At 47.0% G+C, this 19,061-nt stretch overlaps 1 protein-coding gene across 5 annotated transcripts in view; it reads right to left on the minus strand.

Moving 5' to 3' along the window:
* Nucleotides 1-19,061, minus strand: part of LOC149445877 (protein unc-13 homolog B-like) — a 294,951-nt gene that overhangs the window by 151,327 nt on the left and 124,563 nt on the right. For all 5 annotated transcript variants that reach the window (XM_089653343.1, XM_089653341.1, XM_089653342.1 and 2 more), the window contains 2 exons: nt 13,632-13,801; nt 7,391-7,506 (listed from right to left, as the gene is read on the minus strand). In XM_089653343.1, coding sequence (XP_089509469.1) covers nt 7,391-7,506; nt 13,632-13,801 — 286 coding nt within the window. The remainder of the gene's footprint in view (nt 1-7,390; nt 7,507-13,631; nt 13,802-19,061) is intronic.

Raw genomic sequence — 19,061 nt, forward strand, 5'->3', positions numbered from 1 at the left:
GTGGGGATGCGAGATTGAGTGGTGCATGCTGGGAGAGCCAGTTGCACCAACTCCAGGAAGTAAAGACTGGTGGGCTTCAGATGCCCACAGCCACATGCTTCCGAGATCAAGGTAAACTTTAACATATTTAAAAGTAATTAAAAGGCTACAACTAATAACTTTATCCAATTGTTAATGTTAAAGGGAAGGCAATCCTAGGTCTGCTTCTAAAAAAAATTTCTTCTGGGGACGTAAGCTCTGCTTTAAGAAATGTAAAAAAAAAAAAACTTCAACTGATGGTGAGAACAGTGGGCCAAGCCTCAGTAATGTGTGATGAAACAGCCACTAGGGGTCTCCAATGGAAGGTGACAACTCAGGAGCACAGTTGGGAGATTGGTACCGAACGTTGTCACCCTATATCAGAAAGCTTATATGAGGCTTTGATGACTGTGTTCACATCTTCTTCAAGGATGGACAGACTTCCTTGTGTCTCACTAAAATTGAAGAAATATCCGATTACCTTTGATATCATCACTGAACCATGTGATCCACCAGTGTGTATATCTCCGAAGAAAGGGAATGAGGATATCCACTTGTATAGAGATATTTCAATCTTGGAAAGACTTGCAAGGCCCAGTCCACTTTCAACATTTGCAGGAAGACGCATGACCACAGAGCTGGCACCAATCCGCATGCACTGCCTCTATGAAGAGTTGATTGAGGCATTCAAACTATTTAATCATAGAAGGATTTCTCATAAGGAAGAAGATATTCATCATCTGAGGACAATAGCAAAATTGTCCAATCACCAGAAGTAGCAGCCTGTAGCTCATGGCCTATGGATACTCCGCCTGTGTCCTGTTGATTACGATAAAACCTTATAAACAGTGGCTCAATTTGCTCGAAAAGGAAAATTCTTTTTGATCCCCTAAAGCAGCAATGGTCAATTATCTTGATATATATAGGGATCCTCAAGTACCCCTCAGGGCCCCTGACATTGCCAAGGGAACAGGCATAAAATGTAGTGAACGTAATGCTACAGAAGCCTGTCAAGAGACTTCAGAAACTCATTGGCATAGTCATGCACTAAAGGCCTGCTACAGGAGATGGCAGGAGACTGGAGGCACTCTGCGGGAGATGGCAAGAGACTGGAGGCACTCTGCGGGAGATGGCAAGAGACTGGAGGCACTCTGCGGGAGATGGCAAGAGACTGGAGGCACTCTGCGGGAGATGGCAAGAGACTGGAGGCACTCTGCGGGAGATGGCAAGAGACTGGAGGCACTCTGCGGGAGATGGCAAGAGACTGGAGGCACTCTGCGGGAGATGGCAAGAGACTGGAGGCACTCTGCGGGAGATGGCAAGAGACTGGAGGCACTCTGCGGGAGATGGCAAGAGACTGGAGGCACTCTGCGGGAGATGGCAAGAGACTGGAGGCACTCTGCGGGAGATGGCAAGAGACTGGAGGCACTCTGCGGGAGATGGCAAGAGACTGGAGGCACTCTGCGGGAGATGGCAAGAGACTGGAGGCACTCTGCGGGAGATGGCAAGAGACTGGAGGCACTCTGCGGGAGATGGCAAGAGACTGGAGGCACTCTGCGGGAGATGGCAAGAGACTGGAGGCACTCTGCGGGAGATGGCAAGAGACTGGAGGCACTCTGCGGGAGATGGCAAGAGACTGGAGGCACTCTGCGGGAGATGGCAAGAGACTGGAGGCACTCTGCGGGAGATGGCAAGAGACTGGAGGCACTCTGCGGGAGATGGCAAGAGACTGGAGGCACTCTGCGGGAGATGGCAAGAGACTGGAGGCACTCTGCGGGAGATGGCAAGAGACTGGAGGCACTCTGCGGGAGATGGCAAGAGACTGGAGGCACACTGCAGGAGATGGTCAGACACTGGAGGCACACCGCGGGAGATGGCTAGAGACTGGAGGCACACTGCAGGAGATGGCAAGAGACTGGAGGCACACAGCAGGAGATGGTCAGACACTGGAGGCACTCTGCGAGAGATGGTCAGAGACTGGAGGCATACTGCGGGAGATGGTCAAAGGCTGGAGGCACACCGCGGGAGATAGCCAGAGACTGGGGAGACATTGCCGGGAGATGGTCAGAGACTGGAGGCATACTGCGAGAGATGGTCAGAGACTGGAGGCACACTGCGGGAGATGGTCAATGACTGGAGGCACACTGCGGTAGATGGTCAGAGACTGGAGGCACACTGCGGGAGATTCCCAGAGACTGGAGGCATACTGCGAGAGATGGCCAGAGACTGGAGGCATACTGCGGGAGATGGTCAGAGACTGGAGGCACACTGCGGGAGATGGTCAATGACTGGAGGCACACTGCGGGAGATGGTCAGAGACTGGAGGCACACTGCGAGAGATGCCCAGAGACTGGAGGCACACTGCGAGAGATGCCCAGAGACTGGAGGCACACTGCGGGAGATGGTCAAAGACTGTAAGGCACACTGCGGTAGATGGTCAAAGACTGGAGGCACACTGCGGTAGATGGTCAGAGACTGGAGGAACACTGCGGGAGATGGCTAGAGACTGGAGGCACACTGCAGGAGATGGCAAGAGACTGGAGGCACACAGCAGGAGATGGTCAGACACTGGAGGCACTCTGCGAGAGATGGTCAGAGACTGGAGGCATACTGCGGGAGATGGTCAAAGGCTGGAGGCACACCGCGGGAGATAGCCAGAGACTGGGGAGACATTGCCGGGAGATGGTCAGAGACTGGAGGCATACTGCGAGAGATGGTCAGAGACTGGAGGCACACTGCGGGAGATGGTCAATGACTGGAGGCACACTGCGGTAGATGGTCAGAGACTGGAGGCACACTGCGGGAGATTCCCAGAGACTGGAGGCACACTGCGAGAGATGCCCAGAGACTGGAGGCACACTGCGGGAGATGGTCAGAGACTGGAGGCACACTGCGAGAGATGCCCAGAGACTGGAGGCACACTGCGGGAGATGGTCAGAGACTGGAGGCACACTGCGAGAGATGCCCAGAGACTGGAGGCACACTGCGGGAGATGGTCAAAGACTGTAAGGCACACTGCGGTAGATGGTCAAAGACTGGAGGCACACTGCGGTAGATGGTCAGAGACTGGAGGAACACTGCGGGAGATGGCCAGAGACTGGAGGAACACTGCGGGAGATGGCCAGAGACTGGAGGCACACTGCGGGAGACAGCCAGAGACCGGAGGCACACTGCGGGAGACAGCCAGAGACCGGAGGCACACTGCGGGAGACAGCCAGAGACCGGAGGCACACTGCGGGAGACAGCCAGAGACCGGAGGCACACTGCGGGAGACAGCCAGAGACCGGAGGCACACTGCGGGAGACAACCAGAGACCGGAGGCACACTGCGGGAGACAGCCAGAGACTGGAGGCACACTGCGGGAGACAGCCAGAGACCGGAGGCACACTGCGGGAGACAGCCAGAGACTGGAGGCACACTGCGGGAGACAGCCAGAGACTGGAGGCACACTGCGGGAGACAGCCAGAGACTGGAGGCACACTGCGGGAGACGGCCAGAGACTGGAGGAACACTGCGGGAGACGGCCAGGGACTGGAGGCACACTGCGGGAGACGGCCAGAGACTGGAGGCACACTGCGGGAGACGGCCAGAGACTGGAGGCACACTGCGGGAGACGGCCAGAGACTGGAGGCACACTGTGGGAGACAGCCAGAGACTGGAGGAATACTGCGGGAGATGGTTAGATACTGGAGGCATAGTGCGGGAGATGGCCACAAACGGGAGGCATACTGCGGAAGATGGCCAAAGACTGGAGGCACACTGCGGGAGATGGGCAAAGATTGGAGACACGCTGAGGGAGATGGTCAGAGACTGGGCAGACATTGCGGGAGATGGTCAGAGACTGGGCAGACATTGCGGGAGATGGTCACAATACGTGGCGGCACTTGAACATTCCCCAGGTCAACAATCTTGTAATATTCACAGCCAGTTATATTCTGAATATTTAGAAACCCCTAAGTGACCAGTTGGGCATTTAAGGGCACCAGATGTTCCTGTAATACCCAGAAGTATGAGAGTCTGAAAATGATAACGATACGATGGCAAGCGGCATTTCAGACGCAAAGAAGTAGCGGAGTTGTCTTTAACCTTGAGCCGTGCTGTGAGTACCGTAATATCATTCCACACCGGATGACCTTCACTGTGCGTACACACTGCAGGCTGCTCGGCATGTATGATGAATCCCTAATGTATAGGATCTTGTCTCCCTCAGTTTTACATCAATTATCCTCGGTGTCCTCCATCATATATGAACTGTTACTCAAAGGACGGGGAGCCCTTGAGATATTAGCTTTCGGATTCTCCGAATACCGGCTCGGGGTAAAAGTCTGCTCGGACAATGAAGCTGATGTGGAATTGGACATCAAGATTTCCTTATACAGGAACAGAACATGGAAAGAGCAGGACTGTATAGAAGGGAATTAGTTCAGAAATGTTCAATAAGTAAAGTAGATGTCAACCCAGTCCATAAAATCTCATATTTTGTCATTTTTAAAAGGTATTTCAAAATGTTTTTAAAAATTTGCAGCTTTTACTTAAATCCCTGGTGATCCTGGTCCATGGAGGTCCTTGTTTGGGCATTTCCTGTTGTAGGGTGACAACACTCTGTCCCTGTACCTCTGTTGTCACCCTTTCACCTGGGCTGGAGAGTGGTATCCCTACTTACTGCTGTATGAGCCTTCAGCAATGTCACTGTATTGGATTATTTATTTAACGGAATTAATCCCCGTGGTAATTCATTAGCTTTACTGGCTTCCATTTCTGCTAACTGGTTCTTGCCAAGTTGTCCAGTTACAGAGTTTAATACAGGAACCGATCCAGGGGCAGGATTTAGGAAACAAGCCCCACCCACTGCATGGCCTACTAATGTAACCAGAGCTGAGGGTGTGTCTGTGACTACACAATTCTGACTCACAGGGGCTTCTGTACACTCTGGTCACAGACATACTGTGACGGGAGTCACTTTGGGTGGGGGGGCCATGGAACCCAGCTAACTTTGGAGAGGTGGGGTTACCCCTGTCTCAGCTCCCCATATCCCTCTTATGTGTAAGTCACCCTGTGTCTGTTAGGGGTACAGGGTGATCTGTCCTAATATTGTGTAGACATGTATAGGTGGGGTGGGGGTTGTGAATTGTTTGGTGTTGTTTGGCTGCATCCCATTGTTCTATTGTTTGTCTTGCTTGGGAGCAAAGTATTATGGGATGTATGTGTTTATGTGTATTAGCATAGTGGGGATGGGGGGGGAGAATGTCTCCAGCAGCCCTCCCTCCTGATGGGACTGTCTGCTGGTGTGAAGTTTGAATACCTGTGTGTCTCTTGTTACTAAATGTAGATTGCCCAGCCCTGTATCATTATGCAGGGAGGGGGGACTGTTCCCTGAGTGTATATATCTTGTGTTCAAATAATTTGGTCTACCTCCTGGTTTATTTCAAGACTGGTGTTGTCTAGTCTTGTATGGTCGTCTGTGGTGTCTGTGGTCGGTGTTCGGACAGGGAAGCGGTATTCTAACGGAAGTACTCAAGTGCAGTCTGGGTCAGTTCCGTTACACATACCTCTGCCAGTAAGGGTTTCCCAGGTAATAAATGCAGAGTTTGGCATCAGAAATCTAAAAAATACTGAGCTGGCCTGGCTGTACAAAGAAAATACACCATTTTTCACTTTCCATCTGAAAACACTACTTTTGCCTGGCAGTCCCGTGATTCCACTGGCTTCTATTTCTGCTAATAGGTTCTTGCCAAGCTGTCCAGTTGCAGAGTGTAACACAGGCATAGATCTAGGGGCAGGATTCAGGAAACAAGCTCCACCCACTGCATGGTAAGTTAATGTAATCAGAGCTGGGGGCGTGTCCATGACTACACCTTTTTGACTCACAGGAGCTTCTGTACACATTGGTCACAGACATAACGCTGCCAGTAAGGGTTCACAGGTAATAAATGCAGAGTGTGGCATCAGAAATCTAAAAAATACTGCGCTGGCCTGGCTGTACAAAGAAAAGACACCATTACTGCCTTTGCTTCTGAACATGCTGGTTGCCTGGCAGTCATGTTAATCCTTTGTCTGCATCACTTTCTGAATCACTAACCCAGAACATGAATGTAGATCAGGAGTTTGGACTTTACACTGACTTATTTGTTGCAAGTCAGTGACTTGAAAGCATTGCATTCAGAGACAGCCAGGCAACCAGAATTTTCAGAAGATCAGCTACAGCTCTTCTATTTCTCTTGATGTAGTCCTCAGTCCAGGAGTACCAGGAGCCCAAGGCTGGTTCTATCCATGGTACCCTGGGTCTGCAGGAAATGGGCTGGATGATGGGTGGGTCATGCAATCAAGAAGAGGACTAGTGCTGTTCATCATAGCGGTGAGTCTGCAGGGGGCAGTACTGAGGACTAGGTGAGTATTGCACTGGAAGAACCTTGTTTGCTTTCAAAAGTTCAAGGCAGCAGATTTAGAAAAAAAATTGAGTTCTTTTTAATGGACAGCTAGGATAAGTTTGCAAATCTGTCTTTATGATAGTAACCACCACAGCAGCAGTCACTCTATGAGAGGGGTAGGGATGACATTGGGCCACTCTTTGTACGGTGAACATGGTAATAGAGGGAGAAGGGGAAGGTTGAATGCAAGAGTGCTACTGCTCCTTACTGCCCAATCAGCAGTCTGGGGGAACATAGGTGGCGCAGATCTTTAGTAATCATTTTAGACACCCATCCAATTGGGGGGCTTAAATCAGGAGGACACATACACCAATAAATGTAGAGTAAGGACCAGGGGCGGCTGACCATTCGAGTACTCGGGCACTGCCTGAGGGCCCAGGGTCAGTAGGGGGCCCCATGAAATGCCCCTGGTACCTTTTATAGGCTTTTTTGGGTTTGCTTTGAGTGTGGGCAAGGACACAGGGGCCCCATGATCACCTATTGCCCAGGGGCCCCATAAGTTGTCAGTAAGGACACAAAGAGGGACATGTAACTGACACTCTAAAGCAGGAAGTCCTCCTTTGACATTCATATGGGTCTTCGGGAATTGAGGCTAATTTGTCTAAAACAACATAGGAATGAGGTAAGTGAAGGCGTAACTGAACCCTTCTATCCTTTACAGACAAGGAAGCTGCCAACCTATCCTCTGTTTGATCTGCAGTTGTCATAGCGCTGCTCATGTGATCAGTTATGCCACTGGCTTGACAGTTCGGTCGAGAGCACAAGCAACTGCGACAGTTAGCATTCACAGCACGCCTTGAAATGAACAGTTTTGGGAAATCGTCAAATGGATGGGTTTAGTTCCACTTCAATAAAACCAGCAATCTGAAGTCTCTCTGAGGCTTCAACCACTCAAGATCCCGGACACTTTGACCATTCCAAGCAGACGTACGATGGCCGCTTACCTCGTGAAGACACGTGTACTGGACGTGGTACGGGGCCACCTTCTCCTCTCCTTTTATCTCCACACTGATCTGCAAGCGGATGGCGCCTGAGACGGCGGACTTGTCTGTTCTTTTCTCTGGAGAAAATAAATACAGGGAGGAATCAGCTGTTAGAATTGGTTGCCCCCCCTAACCCGGCAGAGCAGTACAAGAAGCCATTGGGTTGGAGGAAAGGCTTGAAGAGAGCAAAAATCAGACAAAACTATTGTGGGGGAGGTTTAGCAACTTTGCAACAAAGAAGGTGCCGGGTTTCCCTTGGAAGAAAACTGCAGAAATCCGCCAGGTCTAGCAATTAACCCTTTTATCGTAGCATAGATCTGTCTGTCTCAAGCAATTCATTTACTGTTGGTGGACTCACTATGTCGGCTGAAAGTCTATTCCAAACATCAACTACTCTTTGGTTGAAATAATGCTTTCCAAGGTTAGTTTTGAATTTTCATCCTGGTGTTTGAGGTCATGTCCGCGTGTCCTCGATCTTCGCTTTATATTGAAAATCCTGCCCTCCTAAACCTTATTCACACCCTTCATGGATTTCAAGTCAAATTGCACTTTTCCCTTCTTTCATGAAGGCTGGACATAATATGTCCCTGAAGTCTCTCCTATGTCTTCTTCCTGCTGGTGACCCCTAAAGATCTATATAGAGATCTCCTTCCTCTACCTGGTGACCACTGTAGTAACAAAGATCTATATAGAGGAATCGGGACCTCCTTCCTCCTGCCGGTGACCCCTCTAGGGATATAAAGATCTATATAGAGGAATCAGGACCTCCTTACTCCTCCTGGTGACCCCTCCAGTGATGTAAAGATCTATATAGAGGAATCGGGACCTCCTTCCTCCTGCCGGTGATCCCTCTAGTGATATAAAGATCTATATAGAGGAATCAGGACCTCCTTCCTCCTGCCGGTGACCCCTCTAATGATATAAAGATCTATATAGAGGAATCGGGACCTCCTTCCTCCTACCGGTGACCCCTCTAGTGATATAAAGATCTATATAGAGGAATCGGGACCTCCTTCCTCCTGCCGGTGACCCCTCTAGTGATATAAAGATCTATATAGAGGAATCAGGACCTCCTTCCTCCTGCCGGTGACCCCTCTAATGATATAAAGATCTATATAGAGGAATCGGGACCTCCTTCCTCCTACCGGTGACCCCTCTAGTGAAATAAAGATCTATATAGAGGAATCAGGACCTCCTTCCTCCTGCAGGTGACCCCTCTAGTGAAATAAAGATCTATATAGAGGAATCAGGACCTCCTTCCTCCTGCAGGTGACCCCTCTAGTGATATAAAGATCTATATAGAAGAATCAGGACCTCCTTCCTCCTGCCGGTGACCCCTCTAGTGATATAAAGATCTATATAGAGGAATAAGGACCTCCTTCCTCCTGCCGGTGACCCCTCTAGTGATATAAAGATCTATATAGAGGAATCAGGACCTCCTTCCTCCTGCTGGTGACCCCTCTTGTGATATAAAGGTCTATAGAGAGGAATCTGGATCTCCTTCCTCCCGCCGGTGACCCCTCTAGTGATATAAAGATCTATATAGAGGAATCAGGACCTCCTTCCTCCTGCAGGTGACCCCTCTAGTGAAATAAAGATCTATATAGAGGAATCGGGACCTCCTTCCTCCTGCCGGTGACCCCTCTAGTGATATAAAGATCTATATAGAAGAATCAGGACCTCCTTCCTCCTGCTGGTGACCCCTCTAGTGATATAAAGATCTATGTAGAGGAATCAGGACCTCCTTCCTCCTGCCGGTGACCCCTCTAGTGATATAAAGATCTATATAGAGGAATAAGGACCTTGATCGCGATCTTCTGGTCAATTGTGGGCAGCCGCCAGACAGGTCGCCAACACAGCCCTGCTCCCCCCCCACCAGCTTCTGTCACTCTCATCTTCACTGCAGAGCAGAGAGCGGAGGCATCAGAGTACTGGTCGGAGGGAGGGAGAGGGAGCTTCCTCGGTTACCCTTTTGAGTTACCCAACAGGTGATTGGTTGCTAAGACACAAGGCAGTCCGAGCAACCAATCACCAGCTTGTTAATATAAACGTTAACTCCAGCAGCTCCCGCTCCCATCCTCCAACCACTACTGTGCTGCCTTCCACTCTATGCTCTGCAGTACGTATGCTGTCAGGTAGAACAGGGATACCTACACAGCGCTGTGTGTTTGTCTTTGGGGAGGGGGGATTGATGTGAGGACAGAAAACACTGCTTTGGGGAATGATTGGGGGGGAGCAGAGGACACTGCTTTCTGAGGGCAGAGGACACTACATGATGGGGGGGGGGGGGCAGAGAACACTACAGTCGGAGTAGAGGGGGTGAAGGGAAGGGGGAAAGAGGACACTGCCATGGGGGGAAATAGGACACTGATGTGAAGGGGGGCAGAGGATACCACTGCATGGGGAGGTAGTGATGTGAAGGGGGGCAGAGGATATTACTGTGGGGGGTGATGTGAAGGGGGGCAGAGGATATTACTGTGGGGGGTGATGTGAAGGGGGGCAGAGGGTACTACTGTGGGGGGAGTGTTGTAAAGAGGGACAGAGGATATTACTGTGGGGGGGAGTGATGTGAAGGGGGGCAGAGGATATTACTGTGGGGGGGAGTGATGTGAAGGGGGGCAGAGGATATTACTGTGGGGGGGAGTGATGTGAAGGGGGGCAGAGGATATTACTGTGGGGGGGAGTGATGTGAAGGGGTGCAGAGGATATTACTATGGGGGAAGTGATGTGAAGGGGGGCAGAGGATATTAATGTGGGGGGGAGTGATGTGAAGGGGGGCAGAGGATACTACTGTGGGAGAAGTGATGTGAAGGGGGGCAGAGGATACTACTGTGGGGGGAGTGATGTGAAGGGGGGCAGAGGATACTACTGTGGGGAGAAGTGATGTGAAGGGGGGAAGAGGATAATACTGTGGGGAGAAGTGATGTGAAGGGGGGAAGAGGATAATACTGTGGGGGGGGTGAGTGATGTGAAGGGGGACAGAGGATACTACTGTGGGGGGGGGAGCGATGTGAAGGGGGCAGAGGATACTACTGTGGGGGGATGATGTGAAGGGGGGCAGAGGATACTACTGTGGGGGGAGTGATGTGAAGGGGGGCAGAGGATACTACTGTGTGTATGGAGGGGGGTGATGTGAAGGGGGCAGAGGATACTACTGTGGGGGGAGTGATGTGAGGGGGGGCAGAGGATACTACTGTGTGTATGGAGGGGGGTGATGTGAAGGGGGCAGAGGATACTACTGTGGGGGGATGTTGTGAAGGGGGCAGAGGATACTACTGTGTGTATGGAGGGGGGTGATGTGAAGGGGGCAGAGGATACTACTGTGGGGGGAGTGATGTGAAGGGGGCAGAGGATACTACTGTGTGTATGGAGGGGGGTGATGTGAAGGGGGACAGAGGACACTTCTGTGACACACTATGTGTTCTTCATCCTATTTTTTTTATTGGGAGCTTGATAGTTTTATTTATTTATTTTTTCTCTGATTGGTTCCCAGCACAATATCCAGATTTTAGGGTCAAAAAGCTGAATTCCAGCACTCGGGGTGCAGCTCCAATGATGAAAAGTGGGCAGTAGACCCGGCTTTGGGCATTCAAAGGTTCAGTGGAAAGGATAACAATATCTGCATGATTACATTTAGTGTCTGCTCCAGAGATGAAATCATTCACGAAGCTGAAACATCTCATTAGGAATTTGTAGAGCTCATTCGGACTGCGCACACGCGGCGGCGTCTGACAGGCGCGGAGGATTCTGGGTGTCTGAGCACACATGACAACACAGAGCACTCCCACATAAAGCTCCCTAATGAGCAGATGAATAGTGCGGGGATGCGGAATAGTTTCTTATTGCCGGGTTTGCTGGTGACAGGATGACTCAAACACGCGCCGTAGCATGAGACTCGGCACCCACTGACAACCAGGGAGGCATATAGTGACAGGTAATTAAAGTAGCACTCCGGGAACAGCAAAACATTCAGCAGTTATTAGGCAACAGAGAAAGCTATTGGATGGCGGTGTCTTTTTTTTGTTCCTGGATGTACCTTTCGGGAGAAATAATAATGAGCCTAGTTTATACGAAAGCGTCTAACTGGCAAAACATGCTTCCCTCCTATATAAATGAAATAACTCAAGCGCTTACTATGGTGAATAAAAAGCAAAAAATACACACATACATACACACATATATATATATATATATATATATACAGTGGGGATCGAAGGTTTGGGTACCCCAGCTAAAAATTTGTATTAATGTGCATAAAGAAGCCAAGGAAAGATGGAAAAATCTCCAAAAGGCATCAAATTACAGATTAGACATTCTTATAATATGTCAACAAAAGTTAGATTTTATTTCCATCATTTACACTTTCAAAATAACAGAAAACAAAAAAATGGCGTCTGCAAACGTTTGGGCACCCTGCAGAATTTATAGCATGCACTGCCCCCTTTGCAAAGCTGAGACCTGCCAGTGTCATGGATTGTTCTCAATCATCGTATGGGAAGACCAGGTTATGTCAATCTCAAAGGTTTTAAATTCCCAGACTCATCTGACCTTGCCCCAACAATCAGCACCATGGGTTCTTCTAAGCAGTTGTCTAGAAAACTGAAACTGAAAATAGTTGACGCTCACAAAGCTGGAGAAGGCTATAAGAAGATAGCAAAGTGTTTTCAGATGTCAATATCCTCTGTTTGGAATGTAATTAAGAAATGGCAGTCATCAGGAACAGTGGAAGTTAAAGCAACATCTGGAAGACCAAGAAAAATATCAGACAGAACAGCTCACAGGATTGTGAGAAAAACAATTCAAAACCCACGTTTGACTGCACTATCCCTCCAGAAAGATCTGGCAGACACTGGAGTTGTGGTACAGTATTCCACTATAAAGAGATACTTGTACAAATATGGTCTTCATGGAAGAGCCATCAGAAGAAAACCTCTTCTACGTCCTCACCACAAAAATCATTGTTTGAACTTTGCAAATGAACATATAGACAAGCCTGATGCATTTTGGAAACAAGTTCTGTGGACCGATGAGGTTAAAATTGAACTTTTTGGCCAGAATGAGCAAAGGTACGTTTGGAGAAGAAGGGGAACAGAATTGAATGAAAAGAACCTCTGTCCAACTGTTAAGCATGGGGTTGGATCAGTCATGCTTTGGGGTTGTGTTGCAGCCAGTAGCACAGGGAACATCTCACGAGTAGAAGGAAAAATGGATTCAATAAAATTTCAGCAAATTTTGGATGGTAACTTGATGCCATCTGTGAAAAAGCTGAAGTTAAAGAGAGGGTGGCTTCTACAAATGGATAATGATCCTAAACACACCTGGAAATCCACGGGGGATTACATCAAGAGGCGTAAACTGAAGGTTTTGCCATGGCCTTCACAATCTCCTGACCTCAACATAATTGAAAATCTATGGATAGACCTTAAAAGAGCCGTGCGTGACAGACAGCCCAGAAATCTCAAAGAACTGGAAGACTTTTGTAAGGAAGAATGGGCAAAGATACCTCAAACAAGAATTGAAAGACTCTTGGCTGGCTACAAAAAGCGTTTACAAGCTGTGATACTTGCCAAAGGGGGCAGTACAAGATATTAACTCTGCAGGGTGCCCAAACTTTTGCAGACGTCATTTTTTTGTTTTCTGTTATTTTGAAAGTGTAAATGATGGAAATAAAATCTAACTTTTGTTGACATATTATAAGAATGTCTAATCTGTAATTTGATGCCTTTTGGAGATTTTTCCATCTTTCCTTGGCTTCTTTATGCACATTAATACAAATTTTTAGCTGGGGTGCCCAAACTTTCGATCCCCACTGTATATATATATATATATAAATACTGTAGCCGCTAGTGCACACAACCCACGTCTCAGTGGGGCAAATAATAATGAAAGTGAAGAAAAAATTCTGCGCTACTTAAAAAAAAAGAAAAAAAGAAAAAAGGGCACTGAACCCCAGTGACCTTTGATCTCTTTCTCTCAAAAGGTTGCCTACCTCTGCTCCAAAATGTATTACAAAGGCCAACCATCAGTATCAGCCATCCACACCGACCCACCCACTCCTTCCCATCACCAAAAAATTCAGCCATGTCTGTGCAGGCAAACAGTTAAGTTCCAGCATGAGAGAGAAGGAGAACATAAGAGACAGAAGGATACAGGAAGCCATGGTGACCCAGGCAGAGATATCAGCATGTATGATTGAGCTCACCTAAATTATACCAAACGTCCATCTCCCCGCTCAACGTCCGCACTTCAATAATCGTCTGCCCAAGGAAGTCGTCCGATTCTCTCTTCAGCCTCTGCTTCACCCGTGACTTAATATCGTCATCTTCATCCCAGACCCGGACCTTGATCCGGTCAGAGGAGTTATGGCACTCACTGTTCGAGAGGAAAAAAAAAAGTTCTAACTCATGTGCAAGATGTAGCTAAGATTAGTGATGTACCTGCTGGTTGTATGGACCTCATGCCGGGGCATTTGCTTGAAGTCAATTTAGAGATCATTTATCTCTGTTGGTAACGCAGGTGGCACCTATTATCACCTATAAAAGCCCACATGTTCACAATAAAGATGATCATCTCTAAAACAGACCCAGAGAAAGTGAATCTCAGTGTCTACAACGCACAGGACTCCAGATACAACAAGGGAGTGTAAAGGGCAATGTGTCTGTGAAGGTTCTCTTATATCCAGGTCATGGACTATCTAGTAGTAGTTGGTTACATTCAGCTGGACTTGTTCTGTAATGTTGGAGACATTTCCTAGATTTTCCAAGCCACTGTTTCAGTTCTTTATGAGTAATAGGAATGTAACCCACCAATTAATCCAACCATCATGAAATCTGCAAGCCTCGATTGTCCAAGAACTGAATGAGAAATGTGGAAGTTCTGGAACCACCCTGTCTAGTTAAGTAACCCCATTCATGGTGTCTTGCACATCCCATCAATGTGGAGGTTCTGGAACCACCCTGTTATAGTTAAGTAACCCCTTTCATGGTGTCTTGCACTTTCCATCAATGTGGAGGTTCTGGAACCACCCTGTCTAGTTAAGTAACCCCAATCATAGTGTCTTGCACTTCCCATCAATGTGGAGGTTCTGGAACCACCCTGTTCTAGTTAAGTAACCCCATTCATGGTGTCTTGCACTTCCCATCAATGTGGAAGTTCTGGAACCACCCTGTTCTAGTTAAGTAATCCCATTTATGGTGACTATCTAGTAGTAGTTGGTTACATTCAGATGGACTTGTTCTGTAATGTTGAAGATATTTCCTAGATTCTCCAAGCCACTGTTTCAGTTCTTTATGAGTGATAGGAATGTAACCCACCAATTAATCCAACCATCATGAAATCTGCAAGCCTCGATTGTCCAAGAACTGGAGGAGAAATGTGGAAGTTCTGGAACCACCCTGTCTAGTTAAGTAACCCCATTCATGGTGTCTTGCACGTCCCATCAATGTGGAGGTTCTGGAACCACCCTGTTATAGTTAAGTAACAACTTTCATGGTGTCTTGCACTTTCCATCAATGTGGAGGTTCTGGAACCACCCTGTCTAGTTAAGTAACCCCATTCATGGTGTCTTGCACTTCCCATCAATGTGGAGGTTCTGGAACCACCCTGTTCTAGTTAAGTAACCCCTTTCATGGTGTCTTGCACTTTCCATCAATGTGGAAGTTCTGGAACCACCCTATTCTAGTTAAGTAACCTCATTCATGGTGTCTTGCACATCCCATCAATGTGGAAGTTCTGGAACCACCCTGTTCTAGTTAAGTAACCTCATTCATGGTGTCTTGCACATCCCATCAATGTGGAAGTTCTGGAACCACCCTGTTCTAGTTAAGTAACCTCATTCATGGTGTCTTGCACTTCCCATCAATGTGGAAGTTCTGGAAACACCCTGTTCTAGTTAAGTAACCCCATTTATGGCGTCTTGCATGTCCCATCAATGTGAAAGTTATGGAACCACCCTGTTCTAGTTAAGTAACCCCATTCATGGTGTCTTGCACTTCCCATCAGTGTGGAAATGTGGAAGTTCTGGAACCACCCTGTTCTAGTTAAGTAACCCCATTCATGGTCTCTTGCACTTCCCATCAATGCGTAAATGTGGAAGTTCTGGAACCACCCTGTCTAGTTAAGTAACCCCATTCATGGTGTCTTGCATGTCCCATCAATGTGGAAGTTCTGTAACCACCCTGTTCTAGTTAAGTAACCCCATTCATGGTGTCTTGCACTTCCCATCAATGTGGAAGTTCTGGAACCACCCTGTTCTAGTTAAGTAACCCCATTTATGGTGACTATCTAGTAGTAGTTGGTTACATTCAGATGGACTTGTTCTGTAATGTTGAAGACATTTCCTAGATTCTCCAAGCCACTGTTTCAGTTCTTTATGAGTGATAGGAATGTAACCCACCAATTAATCCAACCATCATGAAATCTGCAAGCCTCGATTGTCCAAGAACTGGAGGAGAAATGTGGAAGTTCTGGAATCACCCTGTTCTAGTTAGGTAACCCCATTCATGGTGTCTTGCACATCCCATCAATGTGAAAATGTGGAAGTTCTGGAACCACCCTGTTCTAGTTCAGTAACCCCATTCATGGTGTCTTGCACTTCTCATCACCAAAAAAATTCAGCCATGTCTGCACAGGCAAACAGTTAAGTTCTAGCAAGAGAGAGAAGGTGAACATAACAGACAGAAGGATACAGGAAGACTTGGTGACCTAGGCAGAGATATCAGCATGCATGATTGAGCTCATTTATGGTGTCTTGCACTTCCCATCATCACAAAATTTAGCAATGTCTGTCACCATTCATGGTGTCTTGCAAGGGTTGGAGTTCTTCAAGTCACATGGCTAAAAGGTGTGAATTGTCAAATTGCCAGGGTAGAGATTAAATGGCATTACATGGGGAAGACAGATGGGGCTGAAGGCCCCCAACCCTGTTTAAGAATAGTTGGTCCACTTTGACAAAAATGGCTTATTTCCCACCTCTTGCAACCCAGTTGTCCTCTCTGTCCACAACTGTCTAAAACAGCACTGTGGATGTTGTATTTAATAAACTAGACTCATGCTAAACCAAGGATCTCATTCTCAGCAACAGCTTACTGCAGTTCTACAGGTTCTTCACTCAGGACGGCCAAATTAAACAAAGGCATGTATTGCTGAGGACGGTGACAGTTGGGGCTTGTTCACACTATCGGTTGGTGATGGGGCAGTACTACCTTGTGACTATGGTTTTATCGCCTCCCAGCATCTTCCCCTTTAGCTGCAGAGGCAGCAGCCGGGGCTGTACACAGCCACATGGAAGCAAAATATATTTGAAATATATTTTAAAAATATTCTTCACAAATATATTGACATATATTTGAAATGCTACAATTTTGGCCATATTCAATATATTTCAATACATTATATATATATATATATATATATATATATACATACATACACACACATTTCAAATATACTGTATGTCTTTAAAGATACAAATCTACATTTTTGGAATGCATTTACAAATATATGTAAAAATATATGTTCAAATTAGTTTTTTGATGTTAAAAATATCTGAAGAATATATTTAAAACAATATATTTTAAAAATAAAAAAAATATATATCTATATTCTTCAGATTTTTTTTAACATATAAAAAAAGTAATTTTAACATATATTTTTAGATATATTTATAAATTCATTCCAAAAATGTAGATTTATATGCACACACACACATATTATATATATATTTTTTATTAATATTATTATTATTATACAGTATTGATAAAGCGCCAATAGTTCGCTCAGCGCTGTACATTACAAAGGGGGACAGAACATGTGACAGAACAGTACCAATACAATGCAAAACATGAGGGGATCGAGGGCCCTGCTCTTTCGAGCTTACAATCTAGGAGGGAGGGGATGGTGGTACAGGAGGAGATAGCTATGGGGGATGGAGTGGTAGGAAGAGTGGAGGAAGTCGGTCAAGTTAGCAGGGGGTGGGGTAGGCTTCCCTGAAGAGATGGGTTTTCAGGGTGCGCCTAAAGGAGAGGAGAGTAGGTGATAATCTGATGGGTTGGGACAGGGAGTTCCAGAGGATGGGCGACACCCTGGAGAAGTCCTGGAGGCGGGCATGGGAGGAGGAGACCAAGGAACTAGAGAGAAGGAGGTCTTGTGAGGAGCGGAGTGTGCGTGTTGGGTGGTACTTGGATATTAGGTCGGTGATGTAGTTCGGGGCAGTATGGTGGACGGCTTTGTACGTCAGTGTTAGGATTTTGAATTTGATCCGTTGCGCAATCGGAAGCCAGTGGAGGGATTGGCAGAGGGGGGTGGCGGAAAGGGAGCGGTTGGAAAGGTGAATGAGTCTGGCAGCCGTATTCAGGATGGACTGAAGCGGGGATAGCCAGCGGCGAGGCAGGCCAGTGAGGAGGGAGTTGCAGTAGTCCAGTCGTGATATGATGAGGGAGTGGATGAGCGGTTTAGTGGTTTCTGGGGTTAGGAACGTGCGGATTTTGGCGATGTTGCGGAGGTGGAGTCTACATGAGTTTGTTAAAGATTGGACTTGGGGCTGGAAGGATTCTGGAGTCCAGAATGACACCAAGGACTCTGGCCTGCGGGGCGGGTTTATAATATACGCACACACACACATATATATAGTTACATAGTATACATATATTTATTGAAGAATATTTTGAAATATATTGAATACGGCCAAAATTGTAGCATTTTAAATATGTCAATATATTTGGGAAGAATATTTTAAAAATATATTTCAAATATATTTTGCTTCCATATGGGCATGCCGTGGCTGCGATGCCTTGCTTCATGGCCACAGCAGGAATTATACCCTGTCAAACACATGGGGCCACTCTGCAAGCACCCTGCACCCGCATGTATGGTCCAAAGGGTTAAAGCAGACAATGAGGAGGAGATACAACTCCTCCTCACTGGCTGTCAAATGCTCTCTGAATAGCGATCCGAATGCGGACTGCTCTTCAGAGACCAAAGCACATGTGAATGAGCCTACAGCCTAGGTTCACACTTGTGCAGGTCAAAAACGCTCGCAAAATCGTGCAAGCTTCCAACCTGTAGGCAAAAAATGCTGCTCTCCCTAATTCTTAATGTCACCTCCACACGTCAGAAAATGTTTTTGGGTGTGCAAAACTGCCATGTGGTTCCGTGAGACCACTTTTTAAAAAAAAAAAAAAAAAAAAAAAAAAGGATTGGGTACTTTCCCTGAGTTTCTCACACGTACAGCAGCCCATTCAAATGAATGGGCTTCTGTTCCTGAGCAAACATGTGTCGCGCGACCCATACAAGTGTGAACCTACACACGTGAGGCTAACATAGAAGCTCCTTGGAAAAGCGATTCACATCCTTACTGCCTGTTTTAACCCACAAAATGCAGCACCGCTGAGCTACAATTGCATGCATTGCTGTGGTTGCAGGGCAGTCATGGCATGGTCCTTTCACTTGTGTGGGTCACTTTGAATGGCCTGTTGAATGTAAGATGCCATTTGTGTTGTAGACCTATCTTGTATCGACTAACCAGAATCTACTTTTTAAAGGGTTATTACATTTTATACAGTCAATTGTACTTGGTATCCAAATTCTCCATCTTTTTATTTGTTTTTGCATGATTCCCGGTCAGGCAGGAGCA

Source organism: Staurois parvus, unplaced genomic scaffold (assembly GCF_062004578.1).
Source record: "Staurois parvus isolate SC_StPar_1 unplaced genomic scaffold, SC_StPar_1.0 ptg000706l, whole genome shotgun sequence".
Taxonomy (NCBI): Eukaryota; Metazoa; Chordata; class Amphibia; order Anura; family Ranidae; genus Staurois; species Staurois parvus.